Source organism: Carica papaya, chromosome 7, assembly GCF_054855325.1.
Source record: "Carica papaya isolate Zhongbai chromosome 7, ASM5485532v1, whole genome shotgun sequence".
In the NCBI taxonomy this organism is placed as follows: domain Eukaryota; kingdom Viridiplantae; phylum Streptophyta; class Magnoliopsida; order Brassicales; family Caricaceae; genus Carica; species Carica papaya.
This window is the reverse complement of record NC_142315.1, coordinates 8872733-8899637: the sequence shown is the minus strand read 5'-3', so window position 1 is coordinate 8899637 and position 26905 is coordinate 8872733. Positions and strand designations below refer to the sequence as shown.

General features: G+C 34.3%; 1 protein-coding gene across 2 annotated transcripts; it reads left to right on the top strand.

Annotated features, from left to right (window-relative positions):
* Positions 1-356: 356 nt before the first annotated feature.
* Positions 357-26742, top strand: LOC110811314 (SH3 domain-containing protein). 2 transcript variants are annotated; one of them, XM_022037770.2, is made up of 28 exons: positions 357-515; positions 602-883; positions 1436-1495; positions 1782-1874; positions 4295-4523; positions 5589-5695; positions 6607-6669; positions 9037-9137; positions 10615-10709; positions 10795-10815; positions 11685-11780; positions 11865-11985; positions 12069-12254; positions 12378-12571; positions 14123-14394; positions 14655-14756; positions 15107-15283; positions 15388-15551; positions 16612-16666; positions 17484-17725; positions 17811-17957; positions 18638-18854; positions 24591-24719; positions 24847-24990; positions 25085-25144; positions 25238-25417; positions 25643-25702; positions 26219-26742. In XM_022037770.2, exons 1-28 carry the CDS (start codon positions 510-512, stop codon positions 26291-26293), a joined length of 3678 nt encoding a protein of 1225 aa, XP_021893462.1. In that variant the 5' UTR covers positions 357-509; the 3' UTR covers positions 26294-26742. The 2 variants fall into 2 exon arrangements, with proteins under 2 accessions (XP_021893462.1, XP_021893463.1); XM_022037771.2 differs by lacking the exon at positions 16612-16666 and having other exon boundaries at positions 15388-15576.
* Positions 26743-26905: the final 163 nt, after the last annotated feature.

Genomic DNA, 26905 nt, shown 5'->3' with positions numbered 1-26905 from the left:
AATTATAATATACACTTTTAATTGTTTGTGCTAATGTACACCCTAAAGTATTGTAATATATTAAATTACTCAATTCATTAGCAATTTTGTTAACCTTAATACCACTCTACACCACATTCCCAACCCTCCCATAAAATAAACCATAAAAACCCTAAATTTTCTTTGTCAAATTCTTTGATATAATCTCCTCTTTTATTTTTGTTTTAAACCAGAAATCCACCACCTCAAACCCTCCATGCTATTCTTTTACTTGTGCAGGGTGAAATTTATAAAGGGGAGATCAAATTTGGTAATAATTAAAAATATGGGGTGTTGTAAATTAATAAATTGCAAAAGTATACGGGTGGTTTTTAATATTAGTAATAAATTTTAAAGTTCATTCATTTATATTTAAAATTTTTTAACCATTTTTTTTTTTTTTTATATCTTGTTTCAAATTTAACTGGCATCCTGTACAGAAGTCCTCTTCTCAGAATTCCTTCTGATCACCCCCGGACCAACAACCAACCATGACGGTGAGTACCTTGGATCCCCAGATCTTCCTCGAAATTTTCATTTTCTCGGAAATACATCACATCATACGTGTAATTTCTTTCGACAGGAGTCGTCGGGGACTACGCTGATGGATCTGATAACGTCGGACCCGGCGCCGGCGCCATCATCTTCGACTTCTTCTTTAGCGTCATCTACGGCGGGTTCCGCATCTGCGTCGATGGTTTCGCAGCTCCAGCAACCGCAGCAGGTGTCAAGCAAAACCACTTTGGGGGAGAAGAAGTCTAAGAGAGCCAGTTTGATGCAGTTCCAAAACGACACTATTTCTGTTGCCAAAGCGGCTCTTAATCCTGTTAGAACCAATATAATGCCGCAGAAGCAGAAGAAAAAGGTATTCTCACTCTTCCTATTTTGTGCGTATACTTAATTACGCACTTGATATTTGTAGAAAATCGTATGCTATGTTGTGAGTGCTTCTCTAATAGGTTGCTTCTCAATAATTTCCATAAGTTTCAGTGAAAAGGTGTTTCTCAGTATACTTTAGAACGTTCTCCTCCTAGGGCTTCTTACACTTTCGTTTCTGATGATCTGTTTGGAGCTGAAAATCCCCTTAAAAGAAAGGAAATTGGAGACTTGGACATAAGGATTTACTGTTAATTTTTAGAAAAAAAACAAAAACTCTATTCGTTAAGAACCCACTGCATGACTCGGGGAAATGGCTTCTAAAATTTAATTTGAAATTCTTAGCAAAACGTGGCAATCGAGATACTGATTTTCTTCAGCTACAATTGTCAAGTATATTGCCATAATAAGGAAGAGAAACACTTAAGAAACTCCACTTGGATTAAGTGTTTGTTCTGTCTACATTTAATTTTTCTTCTCAGCAAGCTGGCTCTTTTTCTGGAAACATGCTGATATTCAATGCAATTCTTAATCTTGACAGCCAGTTTCTTATGCACAACTTGCAAGGAGTATTCATGAATTAGCTGCTACTTCAGATCAGGTGAACAGCCCGTGCTTCTGTTATTTAAGTTTCTATAGTAGTGTTTTAGTTGTAAGTTCTGTTATCATGCATTTTAGGTTAGTTGAATTTGTTTATTATGAGAGAAACATCAATTGGTGCCTCCAGTTTGACTTTGACCTCTTCTAAGACCTTTCCAAGTTATATATAAGTCATTTTCCCTGTTCTTTGATAGAGAAACTTTGTAGTTTAGAGTTTAAGCTTTCAAGTCATATTTGCTATTCAAGTATTTATTACTGCCATAATAACCTTTTTAGCTTGTAAACAGAAAAGCTCTCAGAATCAATTAGTTCATCATGTGTTTCCCAAACTTGCCGTCTACAATTCTGTTGATCCTTCCTTAGCACCATCTCTTCTCATGGTATGCTTCTAATTTTTCCTTATTTTTTATCGATATATGATTGTTCTTGCTGAAATATTAAACTAGTTGTTGTTTACTTAGTTACATTCTGTAAATATTCTAACAAAATACTACTTCATGTATGCTTTTACTTCTGGCTTCATATTACAATGACCACGGACATTTTTTGTCCAACATGGCAAAACATTGACAACAGCCAAAGTTCATGCTAATATGCACAGAAACCCAGAAGATATCTTATTAATTTGTCAACTTTTTCTCTTGTTTTCTTTCTTATTTATTATTTCTTTTCCTTAGAGGTCACATTAGCCTCTTCCTTGATGTAATATTTCCTTCTTAACAATATTTTCTATTTCTTTGAAAAAAAATATTTTTTGCCCACGGAGTACTGCATCTGTTCTCGGATGCTTCGAAGCCTTCAGTTCTCTTTAAGGATTTATCTTTGAGAATGTGTAGTGGGATCTGTGTACTTTTTTCTGGAAATGTCGGTATAAATCATTTTGAAGTTGTTGCCTACTGTCTTGTCTAACTGATGTGATGATTTGACAAGGTTATGTTGGCACCGGTCCCCTGTGTCACACTTGATTAAATTTAACTGTTTCATATTTTCTACAAAATGATCTAGTGATTCACACTTGGTTGGAGGTACTGTCTTCAAAATATCTTCCCTTCTTAATAGTATTTTCTTTTTCTATGGAAAAAATATATCTTTTTCCCTTGATGAGTATCATGGACTACTGCGTGTCTTCTTTGATGCGTCATCCTTTAGCTCTATTTAAGGACTTGTCTTGCTGAATTTGTTGTGTGATTTCTACAATTCTTTTGAGAAATAAGCCAGCACAGGGGCAGCTTAATACTTTTGCAAGGCAGCTAAGGAATTAAGAAACGCCCCCCCGGAAGAAGACACAGACCATAACCCAAGTGAGGTGAAAAAGACCAATCTGTCCCATATAAATGGGGGAGATTGATAATGATATTTAAAACTTGACATTTGTTTCTAATGACAGTGTAGCAAATATAACCTTCTTTATAACATTTTTCTCCTTGTTCCTTCCCAAACCACATAGAGAAGAGTTGATGGAAACCTCAAGGGAAGGGGGAAAAACCCAACAAAGAGCTATAGCTAAGAGCCCAGTCCAAAGCCTCCAAGCCACATAATAGTGAAGAAATAGATGGCTATGAGAGACAAGATTTATGAAAGCACATCCCAGATTTTAAGAGATAATGCTATATTAGGTCTATATGTTTGGGGCAAATAATTAGTCTTAATTTAGTTTAAGACAATAATCCAGATAAGCCCCTTAACCTTAGAGGGTATTTTCATCGTCTAAAAAGCACCATGGAAGGCCAACTTTTGATAAATGGGATTTTGGGTAAAGAATTTGGAGAAAGGTTTCCAAGTGTAGACGTTAGGTAAGTCTATTCGTCACCCTATATAGCCTGGGACCAGAACAGTTTATAAGGGCTTAACAAGGTTAACAACAAAATTGACTCTAGTCTCTCTTAGTCTTTGAGGTTTTTGAAAAAAGAATGAATTGCACGAACTACGGCATACTTTTGAGACTTGAAATTTGGAATAAGGATATTATAATGTAGGAAGGGTCTATAAAGGTGTGGAAAGCAAATAGAACAAGGATATTCTCCTAACCAATGGTCTTCCCTGAACATGACGTGGGACCCATCCTTCTCCTTCAAGCGGAGTAAAGGAGTATAGAGGAAGAAGTTCATTACAATTTTCTTTTTCATTGAAAATTTTCTTTCATTTCATAAAAGAAGTATATTGGAAGTAGAAAGTGAGATTGCACTTAAAGCAGGTAATAAGCTGTTATCCAGAAAGGAAAAAAGAAAGAAAAGCATGTTCTCCAGCTGAGTTAATATGCATCCCGCTTTTTGCATAAATAGAGAAATATGCCCTACGAAACTATGTGCTTTAGGCTAACGAGACGAATTAGAGCATTATCTCCAAAAGCTCATTAACCAAACAAGGTTGTTGTTTCAAAGTTCTTGATTTTTCTCCAACCATAGGCCTAGAGACTTACAATAATAGCCCATCTTCATACACCAAATGCTCTTTATTCTTCTTGAAGCCACGTATAAAGAAGTAGAAAAGAAAATCCCCAAGTTTGGGGGCATGCCCAATACACGAACATAATCTAGTACACTCAAATCCATTGCATAATGTGGAAATAAGTGACTCTTCTATTCTGAGCTATCAAAAACACATGAAGCACACATCTGTGGTGGATATTTGCATTACCTTGTCACCACACAAATGATTAAGTGCAATTATTCTTAAGCATAGTGTAGGGCATTTTTTCTTAGCAACTTTGAAGATAGAACTATGAATTTGGTTATCAATATCATTTATCATATTTTACTTACAGTTAGAGTAATTATGCATACTTTTTGTTTTCACGCAGCTCAATCAGCAGTGTGAAGATAGGAGTGTTCTACGCTATGTCTATTATTACTTGGCCAGAATATTATCTGATACTGGTACTCAAGGTTTAAATCCAGGTGGTGGGATTCCCACTCCAAACTGGGATGCTCTAGCTGACATTGATGCTGTTGGAGGGGTGACCAGAGCTGACGTTGTTCCACGAATTGTGCATCAACTAACTACAGAGGCATCGAATGTGGATATTGAATGTAAATTCCGTTCTTTTTGTATGATTATGGGAATCCAACGTTCCAGTTATTTGCTCATCTGACTTTGCTAGTGGCATATGTTTTAGAGAAATGGATCCAGGGGCCCTCATTAAGTTCTTGGTTGTGCTTGGAAAGTAATTTTTTTTGTCATTTTACTTGTTAAGCAGCTTCTAGTTGATTCAGTTGATATCTCCTGAGACATTATTCCAAAATCTGACAGGGCCATCTGTTTATTCTTTTGTTTTGTTTTTGGTTTCTCTATTTTTTTTAAAAGTTAACAAGGTGGTGTTCAAATAAATCTTTTATCTTGTACACTTGGAAGTTGGTCCTTTTCAAATGGACTTTTTGCAATTAATTCTAACTGATTTGCTATATCTTCATGAAGTAATGGAAGGATTTTTGTTTTTTTCTTTGTTATTCTCGTATTGATGCCTTATAGTATCTATTTTTTGTTGTAAGTTTTTTCTGCTTTTCTTAATAATATTTATTTTAAGAAAAAATTGGAAGGAGGTTTCATGTTTCTAAAACTTCCTTGACTCAACAAATTTCTTCAGTTTCAGTTGTTTAACATCAATAATGATTACCTGCAAAGGAGTTTTTTTTGAGTTAGATCCCTATTGCTCCTTTCTTGGTTAAATGCAGTATTTCTTCGAAGTTCTTGATTTTATCAATTGATGCTTTTCTTGGTTAAATGTAGGATTTTTGTTTTTAACTTTTAACATTCTACTTGTTAGATCTCTTGAGCATGCTTTTATTAGAATTGTCTTGAAACTATGATTTGATGGTAAATGTTGGCTGTTGAGGTCTGTGGGTCTATTCCTTCATTTTTCAAGTCAAGAACTTAACCAACCTTCTTATGCATTTCTTAGGGATTGTAAAACCATTACATGATTGTTCAAAACTGTTTGTACACGTAAATTTCTTTTTTACTAACAGAAAGGAAAAGATGGGGTCATATTTTTGGACCTATAAATATGCCTATTTTATTCTAAAGCTTAAGATATTAGTTTCTTTGATGTGGCTATGTATGTTCTTCAGAATCTTATTTATATCTTTTCCTTGAAGTTCATGCACGAAGACTACAGGCCGTGAAGGCTCTTACATATGCTCCATCGAACAACACTGAGATATTATCAAAGTTGTATGAAATTGTCTTTGGAATTCTTGATAAGGTTTGTTCTACACTAAATTGTCTTAGTTTGATAAGAAATGTTGCATTACTCTCTCGGCAAAGACAATTTCTCTTTTGCTATTTTGGAAGAGACTGGGTTGCAAGTCTGTATTGAATATAAGGTTTTCTGTTTTTTCTTTTCTTTTTGCAATTTCTTTGTTTTCTGATTAGGAGGATATCTTATTCTCTGGTGTTGTACTTTTTGCTTTTCTCTCTCTACTAATATTTCCTTTTTTTACAATAGATTATTTTATTGTTGAAAGTGTTAGAAAAAAAGGTCCTACTCTTAGCTGGTTTGTCATTTGACTGGAAGTTATAGACATTCTTGTCATTTTTCAGAATCTTTGTTTATTTTCTTCTGTTGATCTTGAATTGTGAATCTTTATATTAAAATGGGACTCATTAAATCCTGAAGTTTCTGGTTCAAACATTGTGAGTGTAATATTTTGATCCAGTTGAAGTAACTGTAGGTATCTTCTATCAGAAAGAAGCTGTGGGCATCTTAAAAAATATTCTAGCATTTCTTGTTTAGTAATATGTATTTTTTTTGTAAAGAAAATATGATATTATTAAGAGAGAGAGAATATAATGAGGGTTATAAGATGTCCTCTAACAACATAAAACAAAGACACAAAACAAGGAAAAGAAGAAAAAGTCAATATAAAAGAGAGTCCTAGTCCCTTTTACATTATAGACAAAGGTTGCGGCCAAAAGAAACCATGTGTTTTGGCCCATAATGAAGCCATGCTGAATGCCGTGTGGAGGCAAATTTAATCATTATCATTGTTTCTACTGATGCTGTATCTAGCGTCCAATTCTTTTTTCACATTGAACTTTCTAATCTGCTTTCTCTTTTTGTTAGATTAATAAATTTTATTGTAGAGAATGTTATATTATTTGCATTTTTTTCAGGTTGCTGATGCCCAACAAAAGCGTAAGAAAGGCATTTTTGGGGCTAAAGGTGGTGATAAAGAGGTAAAGTATCATCAACTATGATTGTTGATGTTCCTTTACTTCCCAGTTATATATCTGAGCATAGTTGTATTTGCTTGGAATCTTTCTTATAAAATTCTTCCGAACTCGTTTTCAAAAAAATTCTCCAAGAGTCTATTCTCTTTTCATCTTTTACCAAGAAAAAAAAGGAAAAAAATCTTTAGAACTATTTTTGCTATGTAGTCGAGGTTGCCAAGTTCCTCGTGGATATTTGAACCTCTTTTTCCAGAGACAAAGTGAATAACTTTAAAAGGTGCCGAGGGGTTGCCCATATACATTACAACTGATCATATGCCAATAATCAACGAAGGTTCTCAGGTCCTCATTATAAAGGTTTGGCTTCATTGTCAACAATGGACGAACTCAAGGAATGAAACCAAGAATCTGTAGTTCTCACAAAAGGAGAGCTAGTGCCCTCAAGCACTTTTTTATTTATCTCTTTCAAAATAATCCAAAGAATAGATAATGGGATAGGCATACAAAGTTTTTCCTAGCTTTATTTACTTCGATCCTTCCCCAGGGCCAAAGTTTATCAATTGCCGATCTATAAACAATCCAAGATAAACTAAGGATACTTATTTCAAAAGGGGACAAACTAAGGATACATGAAGCAGAATCCCAGAAACTTTTAACCTTTAAGCATCAAAGGAGGTTATGGTTGGGGATTCGCACTCCTTGAGGCACATGCCAAGAATAATTGTGTTCCATCTTCATTGAATAATAAGTTCCTATATATACAAGTTTTAGGAACAAAAATGCAAACTTGTAACTAATTAAAGAGGGTTTGTTTTTCTTTAAGACCCTTGAGGACACAAAGGTTAGTTTTATAGGGTTAAGGTTAGTTGATTTCAGACTTTAGGTTTTTTGATTAATGGTCATCCTCTTTATTCTTTTGAGACATTGGGGATCTTATTGACATTCTAATTGACATGTATATGCTCTTTGTATATGATTTTTTATCCTCTTGGTGCATGTGAATGAATAAATACATATCTTTTATTTCAAGAAAAATTTTACTTTAATATCCTTTAACCTAGTTTAGCCCTATTTACACATAAAGCACATTCTTTAACGGTCTTCCTCAAGTTGGTGAATACATGTAATCCATTTCTAGCTTGCCAGTGATGGTGTGGAATGTTGGATTATTCAAGTCTTTCATCAACATGTCTGCAAGTTGTGAATTGATAGGCACATAGGGTGTACATAGTGGCCTATGTAGCTTCTTTTTAATAAAATACCTATCAATTTCAATGTATTTTGTCTTGTTATGCTGTACAGGATTATGAGCCATACTTGTTGCTGATTTTTTGTCATTGTAAAGACACATTATGCCATCCCATTTGACTCTTAGATTTTCCAGAAGTCTTCTCGACTTAGCTCATATATCCTTGTGTCATTGCTCGGAATACTGAATCTGCACTTAATCTTGTAGAAATTGATTTCATGTATTTCTATTATATTTAAATTCTAATTAATTATTGGTTAGGACTTAACCACTTAGGCTTTGTTTGGATAAATTTCAGTGATGGTTAATTAATGTATAGTAATGACAGTAATTGAATGATAATAACACAGGATTGTAATAACAAAATTTTTTTGCGTTTGGATAATGGTATATTAATGACATATTTTTATTTGTATGATGGGATGGTATGGTTGTATTTTTAGCTAAATTACTAATTTACCCTTACATATTATACGTAATAGTAAATGGTATAAAAGAAATATGTAAGGAAAAAAAAAAATTTATCAATATAATTATATTTGTATTTAAATAAATAATTATTATACATAATCAAATTAAAATTTTATATTTAATAAAATAAATAATAATTATTTATATTATTATATTAATTTAATAAGTTTTTAATTGTCGGGACATATATAGAATTAATTAAATTAGATGTATAATGGGAAACAAATAGAATATCCATCAAATACCACCAATTTGGTTGTTTAAAAATTCACCCCAAAATTTGCCAGTCAAATACTATTGGAAATTGAAACAAACATGGTTTTCTCACACTCGTAAAATACCATACATTAAAATTTTATCATTTACCATGATCCAAACAGATGGTTAACCCACAAGTATGTTATTTATATTAAATTGTTAGCATGTGAATTATATGTTTTTTTTCTACACATGAAAATCACCTTTCTTTTTCTGGTATAGTCTTTTGTTTATTGTTGTTTTTTGCATTTGCAAGTCATGTATTCCTCCCCTAAGCTTGCTTTATAAACCAGCCATATGCTCCTTTTTCCTTTTTCTTTTCCTCTTTTTGTTGAAGAAATTTGTAAACAATCTCATTGCTGATTAAGTTTCGATTATTAATTTTCAAAAAGTAGTCTATCATCCGGAGTAATTTGCAATATGCCGCACTAAGTGCTTTGAGAAGGCTTCCTCTTGATCCAGGAAATCCTGCTTTTCTGCATCGTGCAGTCCAAGGGTAAAGTCCTTTCTCTTTCCTTATGCTTTTTTCTAAGTTTTCTTATCTTTGACTTTGCAAATATATTTTAGGATAAATTACACAGGAAACTATGTTTTGGGTTTAATTACAACCAGATCCATTATTTTGAAAAAATTACGTTTGGTCCTTCTGTTATGCCTTTTTCTTTTTTTCTCTCCTCTTATTTTTCTGCAAGAAGGAAAAAAGTGCCTGTTACCATTTGCTTCTTCCTATCCTAATTCTGCACTCTTCTTGTCCCTTGGGCTTTAGAACCCTTTGCTTCTCCAAAAAGCAGGACGGATACTTCCATTTGCCTTACTTTTTCAGTAATTCAAACATGGTCTTGAACACTGTCCTTGTTATTATTTATCTTAGTTGTAGTTCTTATTTTTAGCCCTCCTCCCTCTTTTTCCAATGTTTTTGTGCTTCAAGCTCTTCTGGATGCTTCTTCATGATCCAATTATGTAAAAGAGGTATCCTATTTTGGACTTAAGAGGGTATTTGGAACACTTTTCTGCAACTTATAAGCAACTTTAAGCATCTTGCCCCAGTCTCCTAGTTTGGTAACATAAAAGCAGGATATTTTTTTATTGTTAAAAATGGTTTTAAGAAAATAAAAAAGAACCATTTTGTTCTTAACTTCTTAAGATTTTATAATTTTTTATTTAACCAGTTTACTTAATTACCCTCTTAATACTCTCCTAAATCTAACTAATATAATAAATATACATATTCTAATTAATTCTTTAGCAATTATCACTTTATCTTAGTATGTAACTGTTTATTTTTTAAGTAAGAACTTGCATACTTTAACTGTTTATATTTTTAAATAAGAACTTACATTCTTTGAGTAGCTTACTTTTCTGGTTTAAGCAGATTTCTTTCGGCAATCCTGAACACCCTCTCAATGTTCTCTCTCCCTTCCCCTAAGTGCTTTATCTTTTTGTCACTCGGGGTTCGTAGAAGCATAGAGAGGATAGGCTACTTAAGATATCCTGTCTTTATGCTGTGTTGCAAGCATTTTGGTTGGAGGGAAATGCTAGGATCTTCAAAGATGAACTTTTACCCCCTTAACTGTTCTTGGATTAGATGACCTTTTTGGTGTCTCTTCTCACTAATGCCCTTGGACATTATAAGGATACCTCTTTGGCTTTCTGCAGAGAGATTGGGCAGGGGTTCTATATTGATTTTTGTTTTTCTCTCTTTTCTTCAGTTTGGAGGATTGTTATTCGCTTCTAATTTTCTGTTTCCTCTCTGATAATACTTATTTTGTTATCCCATGAAAAGAAAGATGTTTATTTTGTTATACTTATTTTCTCTCTGGTAATTACTTATTTCGCTTCTAATTTTGGTAATACTTATTTCGAAGGATTCTTTATTTTGCTATTTTGGACTAGATGTTGGTTGCAGTGTTAGTAATACTTATCTTTAGACATTTTGTTTAATGTTGTGTTTAATGCAAGTTTATATGTAGCAGGGTTTCATTTGCTGATCCTGTTGCTGTGAGGCATTCTTTGGAAATTATCTCTGAGTTGGCCACAAGGGACCCATATGCAGTTGCAATGGCAATAGGTGACTTGCTTGCACACTGAACAATATATATCTTTTTTAAGTTATAAATATCTACTGATGACTCGCCTTTGTCATCTTGATGCAGGAAAGCTTATTCTCCCTGGAGGTATTCTTCCCCATCTTTGTTCTCCTCTCTGTCATTTTTTTGTCTATTTGATACCAATTAATCCAATGTCCAGGCACTTCTGTTGATTGGCATTCTCTTGTCTGATGATAGTGAAGTGGACTGTAGACTTTAGGATATGTTATCTAGCCTTTGGTTTCTCCTGACCTTCACCTTTTTGTTCTTTGAAGTAGGAATTAGGTCAAGGTCTAGGCGCACAAACTTGGAAGGGTATTTGGTATTGATGTGCTGTCCGATTCCTTCCTTCGTACTTTGCTTTCTTCTTCATACAAGGGTACTATATTGTTCTTTAGAAGACAAGGATACCATCTGTTTCTTTTTGGACTCTCTTCATCTCTTAATAATGTCTTTTTTCAGTAGACTTTCTCTGTTAACATATCTCCTTTCCTTATGAAACAAAGGGATTAATCATTTAGTACTCTCTATTTGATTCAATGTTTAGAAAGTAATGTCAAGACTCAGATCTCCAGTCAGTATGTCCTGATTTTACTTTTCTTTGTTGGTATAGGATGGTGTTCTTCACCTCCCTATGAGGTAAAGAACATGGGTTGTAAAGGATATACCTATATCTAGTTTGCAAGAGAGTTGGGAGGTCCTTTTAGTGTCATTTCTCCCCAGTTGTATTTTTTGGTTTTGTTCTTTGTTTCTTTTCCCTAAGATGATTCTTCATCCTTCTGCCATGCATTTGTCTCTTTCTTATGATAATCTTGTCATGTGCTTATCAAAAAGTTTCTAATTTAGAATTAATTTTAATGTCGAGTAGTCCATGTTATTGAAAATATATTTTCCTCTTCTATGATGGTAGAAAATAATGTTGCACTGATTGAAATGGTTTTGTTTAAATGATGCAGGCGCTTTGCAAGATGTTCTCCATTTACATGATGTACTTGCTAGAGTCTCACTGGCCAGGTTATGCCATACAATATCTAGAGCTCGAGCTTTAGATGGTAAATAACATTTTTCTAGCACTACTAGTTCTTGGAATCCATAGAATGAATGAGATGACTGGTTTCTCAATTGCTTTTGTGCAGAGAGGCCTGATATTAAATCTCAGTTCAACTCAGTTCTCTATCAACTGCTCCTTGATCCCAGTGAACGAGTCTGCTTTGAGGCAATCTTATGCATACTGGGAAAATATGACAACAGCGAGAGGTATATGTTCTTAATGCGAGATGATTTGCTTACTACACATTTAATAGCTTCCAAGATGTAGTTATCCAATTTAAATGTTGCAGGATGGAAGAACGGGCTGCTGGATGGTACCGTTTGACCAGGGAGATTCTTAAGTTGCCGGAAGCCCCATCTGTGTCATCAAAGGGTTCTAGTGCTGAATCAAGCGATGGACATCCAGCGAAGGGTTCCAAAGACAAATCCCAAAAGACAAGGCGTCCGCAAGCCCTTATTAAACTTGTAATGAGAAGGTTGATGAAGCTCTTTTTTGTCGACCCTCCATAACCAGAAGTTTGCTTGACAGTTGTTTGTAACTGCTGTTCAAATTAGCATTTCTTCAGCATTAATTCTATTTTTTTTTTTTTTGGATTCAGATTGGAGAGTTCGTTTCGTAGTTTCTCTAGACCTGTACTTCATGCAGCAGCAAGAGTCGTACAGGAGATGGGAAAAAGCCGGGCTGCAGCATTTGCTTTAGGTTTACAAGATATTGATGAAGGAGCTCATGTAAATACAGTTTCAGACTCTTTAGACTCCCTTGATTCAGAGGCTGACAACTCTCACCCTGAAGGTTTAGTTGTTTTCCTACATCTCCATTTGCAGTTTTTATTGGTCCAGATTTTTGTTTCTCAATTATTTAATTCACGTGCTATAGGCTTCATTTGGTAGCTTTATGTGAAAAAACTTATTCTTAAGAGAACTTAAACTAGTTATTGTGATTTAGTTTTGCTGTTATAAGAAGTAATTGGTGTTCGATAATTTATTTTTTTAGAAATATTATTGCGATTGATGTAGAACAAGTTAGGGCTTAATTTGCTGACTTAAGGATTTGAGGATACAAATTTTGACATCTCATATAGGGTTTCTTAGATATCACATTAATAAGTCTTAAACATCATATTTAAGGGTTTGATTGTATATACAATCAGAAAATTGAGAAACTCTCTAAGTGTTATATTGGATAATTGATGATGATCTCGAGGAGATTAGAAAGATATTTTATGAAGTGTTAAATGGAGATTAGAAAGGTCTTTATGAAATGTTAAATAATTCTTTCCCGAATAGAATTAGATTAGCAAATAAAACTAATAAGATTAGGAATGCTACTCCTAGTAAGATGAAAAATACTAATACGAATAAGATGATGAATAGTATTACTAATATACCACGCTCTATCTCCAGATATGTGTGTCGTGATTTAAGAAGTGTAAATCTCATTCCTATTTACACCTCCATTGTGAGAAGCAGGGAAAATATGGACTAGATTGCTTAACATGTTTGGAATTGTTCAGGTCATTCCACCCACAGTTAAGATCTGCCTATTACCCTATACTTTATATTTGAAAAAAAAAATGATCTGCCTATACATACCCATAAAGGGCAATGTGGTAAGGAAGCAAAAAATTGTGGAGAGGGGCCATTTTCTCTGGTTTATGGACATTATGAGCTTGTGAGGAGCCAAGAACCTTCAATGACAGACATACATCTTCTCATGAGCTATGAAAGAGAATGATTTTCTTGGCGACCTTATGGGTCAAAGAACATAAATACTTCTCGAGATAGCAATTTCTGATCTCCATCGAAATTGAGAGAATATCATCTTTTCCGATTAACTGGTCATGCATTTTGTCATTTAATATTGTGTTAATGTTTTCTTTTGTTTGTTATCTCAGAAAAAATATTTTCTTTTTTTTCATTAGGAGGATGTCTTATTTTCCCCTTTGTATAGTTTCCCCCTTTTGTTAATGATTTTTTTTCTATCTAAAAAATATTGTTAATAAAAATAGGAAAACTAAATATTAATAAGAATAAAATCCTAACATTACTAAATCTATAATAATAGACTCCTAAACAATATATTAATTTTATATTTAACAGAATTATAATTTGTAATCTATTTAAGCAATTTAAAATGAATCTACTTTGCAATTATCTACCTTGGTTGGAGAAAACTTGACCACGAATTTTTAAAGTGTCAAATGATATAAAACATTGATCTTTGAGCTTCCTTATAAAATTTTAACAAACTATGCTCGATCTTGCTTCAAGAAACTAGGCAATTCAAGGGTTAGTTATTTGATCTTGCTCTGCTTTTCTCATTTCTCTACCTTATTTTAACCAGGCATCCGGAGGACCACATCTGTGTCTAATGGTACTGGCGGCAAGGATACAATTGCAGGTCTGTTAGCTTCGCTAATGGAAGTAGTTCGAACAACCGTTGCATGTGAGTGTGTCTATGTCCGAGCGATGGTAATCAAGGCACTGATATGGATGCAAAGTCCACATGAATCATTGGATGAATTAAAATCCATTATTGCTTCAGAGCTTTCTGATCCAGCTTGGCCAGCAACTTTATTGAATGATATTTTGCTCACTTTACATGCTCGTTTTAAGGTGTGTAATGGTTATAAGAAAACTTTGGATGTGGTATTTGGATTATAACATGTCTGATAAAATAGAACAGGGAGGTGATAATATGCTTCCTTTATTCTGGAAACTGTGATTAAGGATCCAATATGAGTTTGGTCTTCATTCAGAGTATGAATGGAGGCAACTGATAAGAGATTGGCAGTCCTTGTACCCTGTTTGTAGTGTTCTTTGATGTAACTTTTTTTTATAGTGCAACCTTTTTCTTTGTTTAACTGGTATTACAGGCTTCTCCAGACATGGCTGTCACCCTTCTTGAAATTGCAAGAATATTTGCTACTAAAGTTCCTGGGAAAATTGATGCTGATGTGTTACAACTACTATGGAAGGTATGCTCTTTAGCAGTCCTTGTACACATTGATTCTTTTTAATTCATTGCCTCCAAGTTTTAACTTCTTCCATTATGTTTTTTATTGGTTCTTTCTGTGTGTGATTGCCTTTTCTATTTTACTTTCTTTCGCTCTGCTGAATTACTTCAACATGTATGGTTTTTGTCTCTGCATTTATTTGTTCATTACTGGTTGTAGAAGTGTTTGACAATGGAATTGTGAAACACGCATATGCTACTGTTTGCTGACTAATGCTTTTGATGTTAGGCAATGTGTATCATTAAGTAATATACACTTCATAAGTTTTTCAAAATATTATAATTTGACATAGTTGGCTAATCAACTTCTAGACATGTCTTGTTGGAGCTGGTCCTGATGGCAAACACACAGCTTTGGAAGCAGTGACTATTGTTCTTGACCTACCACCGCCTCAACCTGGGTCAATGTCGGCACTTACATCCATAGATCGAGTTGCTGCATCTGATCCAAAGTCAGCTCTGGCATTAGAGAAATTAGTGCAAGCTGCAGTAAGAAATTTCTTGTAAATTCTGCCTTTTAGTGTTCTTCAGTTATGAATTTTTCTTTCCGAAGATTAGACTGAAGGTTACATGGAGTTGATCTTTCATTGCAGGTGTGGTTCCTTGGAGAAAATGCAAATTATGCTGCCTCAGAATATGCATGGGAATCAGCAACCCCACCAGGTACTGCATTAATGATGTTGGATGCAGATAAAATGGTTGCTGCTGCCAGTTCCCGTAACCCCACTCTAGCGGGTGCATTGACTCGACTCCAAAGGTGTGCATTTAGTGGCAGTTGGGAGGTACAAAATCTATCTTCATGGTGGCTTCGTCATTATATTTTGTTACTGCATTTGGGATGATGTTAAGTTACACATCTAGCATGTCTTCTACCTTTGTGGAGCTGACTTGTTGATAACAAGGATGAGGTTACAATGGGTGTAGTAGGAGCAGTGCCTCTCATGCAATTTACAAAATATTCATGATATATAGAGATCTTTAGTAATTTGTATTTTCCTTCCATAAAATTTTAGGAAAAAATGCAGACACTATTAGAGCTCCATGATATTTGGCTATCATGAAAGGACAAAAAAAGGAAACAGTTAGAGGATTATGTCTAATAGATAATCTAGAAATGTGAAGGAGAAGAGATGCAAGTTGGTGTATCCCCCACACACACATCTTCCCAAAGGTAAAAACAAGACCCATCCCCCTCCTTGGCCTGCACAAGTGGGTGAAATAAAACAAGCGCCTAACTAATTGCTTTCCAAGGGCTTCTTTGGGAAATGGAAGAATATGCTTCAGTCTCCCAACTTTTCTCATGCAAGCCAACTGGCTTCTTATCATCCTGTGCCACAAAGAATCAAGTTCATGTGGGAAATGTTTTAACAATTTGGCTAGAATGGAAATGTTTTCCAACCCCAACTTAGGCATTTATTTATGTCTGTTTCCTTATAACCTTCTTCTTGAGGCAAAATCGTCAAACAAACAACCTTTTATCTGAGTGTTTACATAAAAAAAAAACTTAAGACAGAGTGATACACATGCATAGGTTTGAAGTGTTTCGCAAGTGTGTGAGCTTAAATGTGTCTTCACCAGCTTCAGGCAATATATCTGCCACAGGTCTGCTCAGTGCATGGTATCTTACCCCTACCAATTTCCTATGCATAAATCCATGCACCATTTTTATTGTTTTTTGCTGCTTATTTCTGCTGTTCTCTGGTAGCCTTGACATCTTATATAGTGAGTTTATGGTTATAGTAATTTGTTTGTGGAGATCTGTATTCTATTTATTGAAGCTATGGCGGTCGTTTCATTCTGCTCAATTTCTACTGCAGTAATTCAAGTAGGAAGGTTGAAGCAAGGAGAAGGGAAGTATTGGTGATGGATATAGTAAGGACTATTTTTGTTCATTGAAGCTATGATCTACTTACCCTAGATTTCTTAAGTGCAGTTCTGGGTTTAGGAGCTTGCACTGGAGATATTATGAACACTTGAGTTGGTTAAACTATGTAAGGTTAGTTGTTACTAGGAAAAAAGAAAGAGAAAAAAAGATATGAAGCAGTTGAAAAAAAACTGTGATAAGTTGTGAACCATTAGAACTTTTTTGGTCAAGAAGATGACTGTTAACCCTTAGAGCATTGCTTGAGTTTTTGTTGTGAGCCTTAGAGCTTTACTTGAGTGAGTGAAGCTTTGTTGTCTAACAAGAGGCTCTTTGCCTCACCCAAAACAATTTGCTACCTGAGGCTCAAGATTGTTGTTATGGAAGGATATTTCATTAAAAAAAAAAGATTGTTCCTGTGGAAAGGTTACTGTTCTTGTTCATGGTACATGGTACCAACAAGTAACAAGTTGATAATTTGATATTCATGGTTCACGGAACTCTTCATTTGGGGTTGCTAGCAATTTGTGGAACTTGCCAATTTGCAATTGCTTTTGTTTAGTTTATTTTCTTTACTTATTGGGAGCATTAGAGAATTAAGAATATTTTATATATAGTATATTAGAGAAGAGTGGAGTTTTTCCTATAGTCCTTCGCTATATATCCATATTTCTTTGGAAGTGAATTCACTATATTGTCTTAGCTAAGTAGGTATTGTTCTTAGCTCTTATGTTTCTTACACAAAATATCTGGTGCAATATCATAATAATATTTCAGTTTATTCTTCTAGCAATAACCTGTCCTGCTCTTAATTCTATGGTTGCTCAGGTACGCATAGTCGCTGTTCAAGCTCTTACAACAATGGCAATCAGGTCTGGCGAGCCTTTTAGGCTACAGATCTATGAATTCTTACATGCCTTAGCACAGGGTGGCGTGCAGTCTCAATTATCAGAAATGCATCTCAGCAACGGAGAAGATCAAGGTGCTAGTGGTACAGGGCTTGGAGTCTTAATAACTCCCATGTTGAAGGTTCTTGATGAAATGTATGCAGCCCAAGATGACCTGATCAAGTAAGAAATGAAACTTTCCTGCTCTCTCTTCAAAAAGTCACTCCACAAGCATCTGAGCAAAATTTTTCATATTGACAACTATCAGGGAAATACGCAACCATGATAATGCAAAAAAAGAATGGACAGATGAAGAGCTTAAGAAACTCTATGAAACACATGAGAGATTGCTAGATCTGGTCTCCCTCTTTTGTTTTGTTCCAAGAGCAAAATATTTACCTCTAGGGCCAATAAGGTAAAGACGTTTTCTAGTTTCTCGTTATCATATGGATCTACTTCACATTGAAAAGAATAAAAACTGAGATTGTTGATCTTTGTTCAGAAGAAGACATTCTGGAAAAGGATATAGTATTACTTTAATATAGTTAATGCATAAACATGCCCCTGTGCACATGTCAAATATGACTTTCTCTCAAGCTTCAAAGACTTGTACCATATAATGATTCTTCAAATTCCAAAAATGATGACGAGATGGCTTGGTGCATCACAAATTTCATTGCTTCTATCATATTAGAATTTTTTCATAAAAGGGTTTCATCAACTGTCTACATATTTTCCAGCATCCCTTCTCAAAAGCATTTTATCATTTACAGTTTGTGGATAACAAAGTGATTTGCAAATCCCCATTATGATTCACTTTCCATCATATACTTTTGGTCAAAGCCACTTGGGGCTGAATGGTTTTGATGAGTAAAGTATCTGAAAATTTTGTGGGATGGAAGATAACGCAGGAGTTTGATTCTGCATTAAATGTTTTTTATGAGTATGCTTCTGAGATGCCTCCTATCTTGCTGTCTGTTGTTCGTTGTTTAATGTTTAAGTTTGCTGTGTTTTAATTTTTTTGGTTTTTGGTTTTAGAATTCACATATCTGATCTTTGTTTTTTCTTTGTTTTCCCTCTTAAAATCTCATGAAGTGCAAAGCTTATTGATATCTACCGCACACGGCACAACATCAGTGCATCTTCTGGTTTGAGTGATCCAGCTGTTGCCACTGGAATTTCTGAACTTATTTATGAATCTAAACCTGCCCCTGCTGAGTCTGATACACTGGATGATGACCTAGTAAACGCTTGGGCTGCAAGCCTTGCTGATGATGGCTTGCTGGGAAGCAATGCACCAGCAATGAGTCGGGTAAAAATTTGCTTTTCCTGATTTGAAATGTCAAATATTCTCTCGGCTATTATAATTTAGAAAATAAACCATGAAACTTTGTGCTAGTTAAGTTTTTAAAGCATGAACTGTTATAGTTAATACCTGTGCGGGTTAATACAGGCTTGAATGTACCTACCACTGCAATAGCAATACAGTACATTTTAAATTCCTACAAGAGAGAATAGTGGTCAAAATTAGGTAAATCAGTCATGACTGATCAATATAGGTGGTACAATCAGTACCACTACAAATATTTTTCAAATCAATATTTGAAATAAATCCAGAAATATTGCGGAATTCATTTGTAAATTCGTGCATGGTTTAGTTAGGAGCGTAAAGAATTAGGGAAGAAGAATACTATATATTTCTTATATTTCATTCCATAGGTTTAAGGATATATATATATAGAAGAGAGATCTATATATGAAAACATAAATCACCTTATTAATGCTAGGAAATCAACTAATAATTACATAATAATATTTCGTAATATATTTTGTAATATTCTAACATTCCCCCTCAAATTGAAGTATAAATATTAATCATGTCTAACTTGTTACGAAGATATTCAATTCGGATTCCATTCAAAACCTTTGTAAATATATTATCTAGTTGTTTCTCTGTTTCCACATAAGTAGTAGAAATAAAGTTTTTCTGAATCTTTTCACAAATGAAGTGTCAATCAATCTCAATATGTTTGGTTCTTTCATGATATATCGGATTTGAGAAAATATGAAGAGCAACTTGATTATCACACTAGAGTTTTGCAGGTAGTATGAGATTCAAACCCACTTCCGCTAAGAGGTGTTGTATCCATAAGACTTCACATGTGCACTGGGGCATAATTCTGTATTCGGACTCTGCACTGAATCGGAACACAGTGGTCTGCTTCTTACTCCATGATATTAGATTTCCACCAACGAAAACGCAATAACCTATAGTAGATCTTCTATCAAGTTTAGATCTCGTCCAATCAACATCTGCAAAACATTCAATGTGAGTGTGCTCATGATTGCTAAACAATATAAAAGTCCTGAAACACCTTTTAAGTAGCACAAGATCTGTTCCAAACTTTCCTAATGTTTGACTATAGGTGCATGCATAAATTGACTAACAATACTGACAAGATATGCAATATCTGGACAAGTCACTGTGAGATAATTTAGTTTCCCAACTAATCATCTGTACCTTTTTGGATCATCAAGGGGGTCGCTATCATCTTTAGTAAGGTGTAATGTTGGTACCATTGGTGTGTTACATGGTTCATCTCCCAACTTTCCAGTTTCTGCAAGTAGATCAATTACATATTTTTTTTGAGATAAGAAAATTTCTTTCTTGTTTCTTGTTATTTTTACTCCTAAAAAGTATTTTAACTGACCCAAGTCTTTGATATGAAACTTGGTATGTAAGAATGATTTGAGGAAAGATATTTCTGCACAATCATCTCGCGTAATGACAATATTATCAACATAGATAATAAAAAGTAAAAGACCAGTTGCTGATTGTCTATAAAAGATCGAGTGATCACATTTGCTATTGTTCAGCTTAAATTTCAGAGCTATTTCACTAAATTTGCCAAAACACGCACGAGAACTCTGCTTCAAATGACAGATTTTTCCGTATTCCCCCTGAGCAACAAATCCAATTAGTTGCTTCATATATACTTATTCCCAGAGATCACCATGAAGTGATATATTCTTGATATCCAACTGGTGTGAGGGTCAATTTAGAGATGCCGCAATAGAGATGAATAAACGAACATATGTAAGCTTGGCCATTGAAGAGAAGATGTCAGAATAATCAACTCCATAAGTCTGAACATAATCTTTTGCTACAAGTTTGACTTTAAGTCTTGCTATTGAACTATTTGGGTGTACTTTGACTGAAAATACCCATTTGCATCCCATGACCTTTTTTTCTTTGAGTAAATCCATCAAATCCCAAGAATGATTTTCATCGAGAGTATTTATCTCTTCAAATATCGCATTATGCCAGACAAGATTATTCAAACCTTCCTTAATTGTTTTGGGTATAGAAATCGAATCTATCAAAGCAATGCACGAGCTAGATTGAAGGAGACGGATGATCATATGAAGTAAAATTAACGATGAGATGAGTTGTCTTAGAAATGATGCACTGACGTTCACCTTTATGAAGACCAATGAGAAGATTGAGGTCCTATGAGACAGAATTATAAGACAACGGATCTGGTGCAGTCTGTTGTTTTTTGAAATAAATATGAACAATTGGTGGTAGTATTTGGGTCAGAGGCACACTAACACTATCATCAACTTGCTCAAGTAGGGCTGGAGGTACACCATCTGGAAAAATATTATTATCTGTTTGCTCAGTGAAGACTCCTGGTGTGAAACTATAGATGAGCCACTCATTGTTCGCCCCCTGACTTATAAACTTTGACAATGAGAAGAAAAACAGTGTATTCTCTGAAAATATCACATAAGTTGATACTGAGTATTTATTGAAATGTGGAGAGTAGCACCAATGTCCTTTCTGAAGGTGAGAATATTCCAAAAATACACATTTCAAGACTTTTGAGTTCGATTTTGTCACATAAGGTCGCATATTTCAAACATAACAGGTGCTACCAAATATCTTAGGTTGCACTGGAAATAAAGACTTGTTTAGAAATATAAAATTGTAAGGAACATCTCCATCAAGTACTGTAAATGACATACGATTAATAAAAAAACAGACTGTGGAAATAGCATTAGTCCATAATTGCTTAAGGACTTGCATTTGGAACAAAAGAGTTTGAGCTGTCTCAAGTAAATGTCTGTTCTTACTTTCAACAACTCCATTTTGAGATGGTGTATGTACACACAAGAATTGGTGAAGTATCTCGTGTTGAATCATATAGTTCTGAAATGAATCTGACATACATTTTTTGGCATTATACTTCTCAATACATGTATAGAAACATTAAATTGTGTATTGATTTCAACACAAGAAGTATAAAAGTGAAAAAATACTTCAGAATGATTTTTCATAAAATATATCTAAGTCATTCGAGAGAAATCATCCGCAAAGGTAAAAAATACTTAAAATATGTTTTAGATGGAACAGGATAGAGGCCCCAAACATCATAATAACTAACTCAAAAGCAGACTTAGCTCGTTTATTAACCTTTGGACCTGATGGACTACGGTGATGTTTTGCAAACCGATATGATTCGCAATATAGTAAAGGTATATCATAAAACTGAGGACATAACTTCTTCAACACAGGTAGAGAAATATGTCCTAATTGACAATGTCCTTTAAATGAAGAGATAACACTAGAGCAGACAACCGATCGAGGCACCTAAATATCAAGAATGTAAGAGACCATATGATATATTTCCTTTACCAATAATCTATTTTATCGTAAGATTTTGAAGAATATAGTGATCAGAAAAAAATGTAATACAACAATTCAAATATTTAGTCAGCTTACTCACAGAAATCAAATTGAAGGCAAGTTTAGATAAACTTAATATAGATGACAGAGTTATAAATGAAGTTGGTTTTGTGGTCCCAGAACTCACAATATTATAGGTCGATCCATTAGCAATGGTTAATAGGAAAATGTGTTTTGTGTGGTCGAAAATTAGAAAAAATATTAGGATTACTTTTTATATGATCTGTAACACCAGAATCAATTACCTATCTGTTCGATTGAGGAGATAAGAAATTTTTTATCTGATTCAGTAAGAGTAGAAAATTTATTTAAAGATTCTTGATACTGAGTGAATTTAGCATATTCGTCAACTGAATTCATAACAATTCTATAAGAAGATGAGCTAGCAGTAACAACAACAATATTAGTTGTCTGTGTCATTTGACTGCGATTTTACAATTTCTTATATTACCGCTTTATATGCTCTCGTTCATGACAGTAATAACATATAATGTTATCGATCATTTTAATACATGAATTATAAAAAATGCCACCAAGATATCTGAAACACAGTAGCCAAAGATACACGAAAAATACTGCAAATAAACTAGAAATTATGAGAAAACAGAGTACCTCTTATCATACGGAAACCAAAAGGACCACACTGCCATCGCCGGAGAGTGATCGCCGCCACATGTGCGGCCGTTGGAGAGTCATGCGCCGCTACTGGAAAACCACCCCCCGCTGCCAGAAACCACCAAACAACCTCCCTTTGGCCAAAAATCACCACAGACCCAGAATACACATATGAATCCGAAATGTAGCTCCCAAAATCGCCCCAAATCGCGCTGGAGAACCAGAAAAGGCTTGCTGTCGCGCAATCCGCTCAGCCTCGAGTTTCCTCTGCTCCGGCTTTTTGGTTTCCTACTCAAAACCGGCCGGCTGAGCTTCTCTTCACCTTCTGACTTTGCACGGGACAGACATGACGCTGCAGCTTCCAATCGCGGCGCAAACAGTCGGAAAACTTGACTCCGTGACTCCAAACAGCTGCGCAAATGGCCTCCTCCTCTTTGTCTGTGTACATCACCGTTCTGTCCGCACTCTGAATTGGGTGGAGATTGGTGGTTGACTTCCTTCAGCACCGGGAATGGGTTGTTTAGCACTTCTTTGATTTGATGTATTCTAATCTCTTAAATCTTAACCTACCTGTGATACCATGTAAAAGGTTAGGGAAGAAGAATACTACATATTTCTTGTATTTTATTCCGTAAGTTTAGGGGTATATATATATAGAAGAGAGATCTATATATGGAAATATAAATCATCCTATTAATGTTAAGAAATCAACTAATAATTACATAATAATATTGTGTAATATATTTTGTAATATTCTAACAATGAGAAAATATAAATCATATTATGATGATAAGATAATTAACTTTATATGAAATTTCATGTAGAATTATAAAGATATACTCCTATTCCATGTAGGATTCCATATAGTAGTTTTTTTTATAATCATTTTAAGAAGGATTATATATCTTTCACTTGAACTAAGGATGAATTTATAAATAAATTTTTAAAAATAAAGTAGAAAATCTGTTATTTAAAACAAAAATTTGAAACTAAAGATATTATTGTTTTTTTAAAAAATAAAAATTGAAACTAAAAACATCATCTTTTAAAAATTGAGAAGTAAATCTGAAAACATTATTATATTATATAGGACCACAACTTGATGAAAATATTGAGTTAAGTACTTTCCTATTTGTTTAGTATGCTATTCTTGTGTTTTTTTAATTTATGAGCTTGACATCCTTAATATATTTGTATATTAAATATATAGGCATGCTCCATATTCTTTAATGTTTTTAAGGAACAATGCCTTTTAATATCATAAGTTTTTATGTTAAAGGAGTGGCTTCTTTAAGATAATACCATTATAAATTATTATAGTCATATAAGTTGCTTACGTGTATTTTATATATAAAGCATAATTTGGCAATAAGTCTAAAACAGTATATTGAAACTTATAATTATTGGTACAGACCGTTCCAAAGTCAAAACCGAGGTACTGGTTGGTATGCTATTTACTCGTAAGAACCTACAAATGCATAGGATGAAGATACACTTAGTTTCTTCTTAAGAAGAAAGAGAAAGATACCCTTTAATTTTGTTTTAAGAAAAAAATATCAAATATGGACTTCGGAGTAGTTATTCAAAATATGAATGCATGACGCTGCAGGTGTCTGGGTTTTGTGCTATTTGTCAATGTTTGTGGTAAGTGCCTTTTCATTTTTCATCTCTGCTTCATTGTAGGTTAATGAATTCTTAGCTGGTGCGGGGACTGATGCTCCTGATGTGGATGAGGAGAACATAATCTCGAGGCCTTCAGTTAGCTATGATGATATGTGGGCAAAGACACTTCTAGAGAGCTCAGAGTTGGGGGTATAAATTCTAGCATAGTCCTTTCAAACTACAACATGTAGTTAAGCAGGCTATAGCCGGATGTACATTTTCTGTGGAATCTTTAATGAGTCTAATTCATTCTTCAATTATCCATTTTAATTTGCAGGAAGATGATGTGAGATCATCAGGGTCTTCTTCTCCTGATTCTACGGGATCAGTTGAAACATCTATATCATCCCACTTTGGTGGTATGAACTACCCATCATTATTTAGTTCACGCCCAACCACTTATGGCTCTTCACAAACCTCGGTAAAATTTTTGCATACATCACTTATTGTGGAAAATTTTTTGTCATCAAAACTGTCTTCACATTTTATTTTCGCATGGTTGTTATCTGTAACAGGAAAAATCAGGTGGAACCAGACATTCCTCTAGTTCCATTTATGGGGGTATTGGTTCTCCGGTAAGGCCTTGCTTCTTCTAACATATTTCCGTGTCCTGCTGACCATTAATATCTTGGTTCGATTTCTGAACATTCACTTTTTATCTTTTCTAGATTAGAGAAGAACCTCTGCCGTACACATCTCCTATCAGGCAAACGTACGAGTCATTTGATAATCCCCTATCAGGGCATGGGTCCCAGAGTTTTGAATCCCATGATGATGAACGAGTTTCTTCTGGGAATCCACAATTTGGAACAGCACTGTATGATTTCACTGCAGGAGGAGATGATGAGGTAAGTTTCTTCTTACCTATTGTCTTGGTCCTTGAAGTTAAGATTCTGCTTCGTAGATTAAGGTTTGACTTCTCAAGGATCCAACATTCCCTCTGTGATGCATATAAGTCAGCATTCTCAAAGATTTCTCTTACTTTCTGGTTTCTCCACAAAGTGTCAAATTTGTTGATTACTTCCAAGTTTGCAGATAGAAATGACTAATCTTGTGGTTTTCGTACCGTGCAGTTAAATTTAACATCTGGAGAAGAGGTTGAAATTGCGTACGAAGTGGATGGATGGTTTTATGTAAGTATTAGAGAAAAGGAGAGGAAACCATTACCTTATCTTGAACTGATTGTGAAATGTCTTGTTGATTATAGGGCATAGTGATATATCAAAAGTTATTTGGTATATAAAAATACTTTTCAGTCTTTATTTTCTATATTAAAGAGATATACATAAAAAATTGAGTGTTATCTGAGAACATTTTTTTTTATTTATTTATCTTAGCACCATGTGTACATATACTAAGATACAAACACACACATAGATATCCATATACTATTCTGTTTTATACCCAGAAACATGTGTATTATCAATTTATGCACATATATCAAGTCATCTAAGAGCGTATGTACACATATATTATGCCTATAAGTATATGTAGATAGAACGGAGCCTTAGTTTTTCTTTACCCCTCGGCTTCTTATTCTGCTACGTTCTTAATGAATAGTGGGTATCGAGGTTGTGTGGTGAGGTTATCATTTTTCAATGGGATTCATATGTATATGGATAATTGATTAGCATTTTACTTGGTTACAGGTGAAGAAGAAGCGCCCAGGAAGAGATGGTAAAATGGCTGGTCTAGTTCCTGTCTTGTATGTGAGTCAATCTTGAGATGGATGTAGTCAAGGAGATTGACATATTTTGGCTTTTGCTTCTGGTGGATCCTTCTTCAAAGGGTTATATGGTTTGTTTTCCAGGAATATATAATTTACATTCATCATCCATAAGTAGGAGATTAAAGGAATCAGCCTGCGAATGAAAATTTATATTGTTTGTATCTTAGAGAGTTGTAATGTTCCCAAATTTTTTTTAAAAAAAAATTCAATTTTTGGGGTAATATTTCAGTCATGTGGGATGCAGTTGTAACTTGTAGGAGATTAGTTTTTCCAGCAACATTTGAGAGAGAGGTGTTTGATACTTCTGGGGCTTTTTATCCCCTCCTTTATTTGATTGCTGAGTAGCCAATGTATTACCATTGTTTTTTGTATTGTGTAAGTAGCACATGAATAATGAATCTATTTTCAAATTGGAAAAGTAATGCTAACCCATGTCTTGGTAAAGACTCAGTTTTACTTTTGTCATGCGGAAAAATTTAAATTAGAATGTTTGTCTCACCTACCATTTGTTTCCACAGATAAGACTTCCTTGTCGCCTGTCTTTATTATTTGTATATATTTCTTGTCGCCTCATCTCAAAATTTTGTTGCTTTTATCACTTTTTTTT

Bases quoted from the DNA above. Each gene is read 5' to 3' on its own strand.
- LOC110811314 (XM_022037770.2), top strand. The intron at 11,781-11,864 runs GTAAATAACATT...GCTTTTGTGCAG, and splicing joins TAGAGCTCGAGCTTTAGATG to AGAGGCCTGATATTAAATCT. The intron at 24,991-25,084 runs GTAAAATTTTTG...TATCTGTAACAG, and splicing joins ATGGCTCTTCACAAACCTCG to GAAAAATCAGGTGGAACCAG.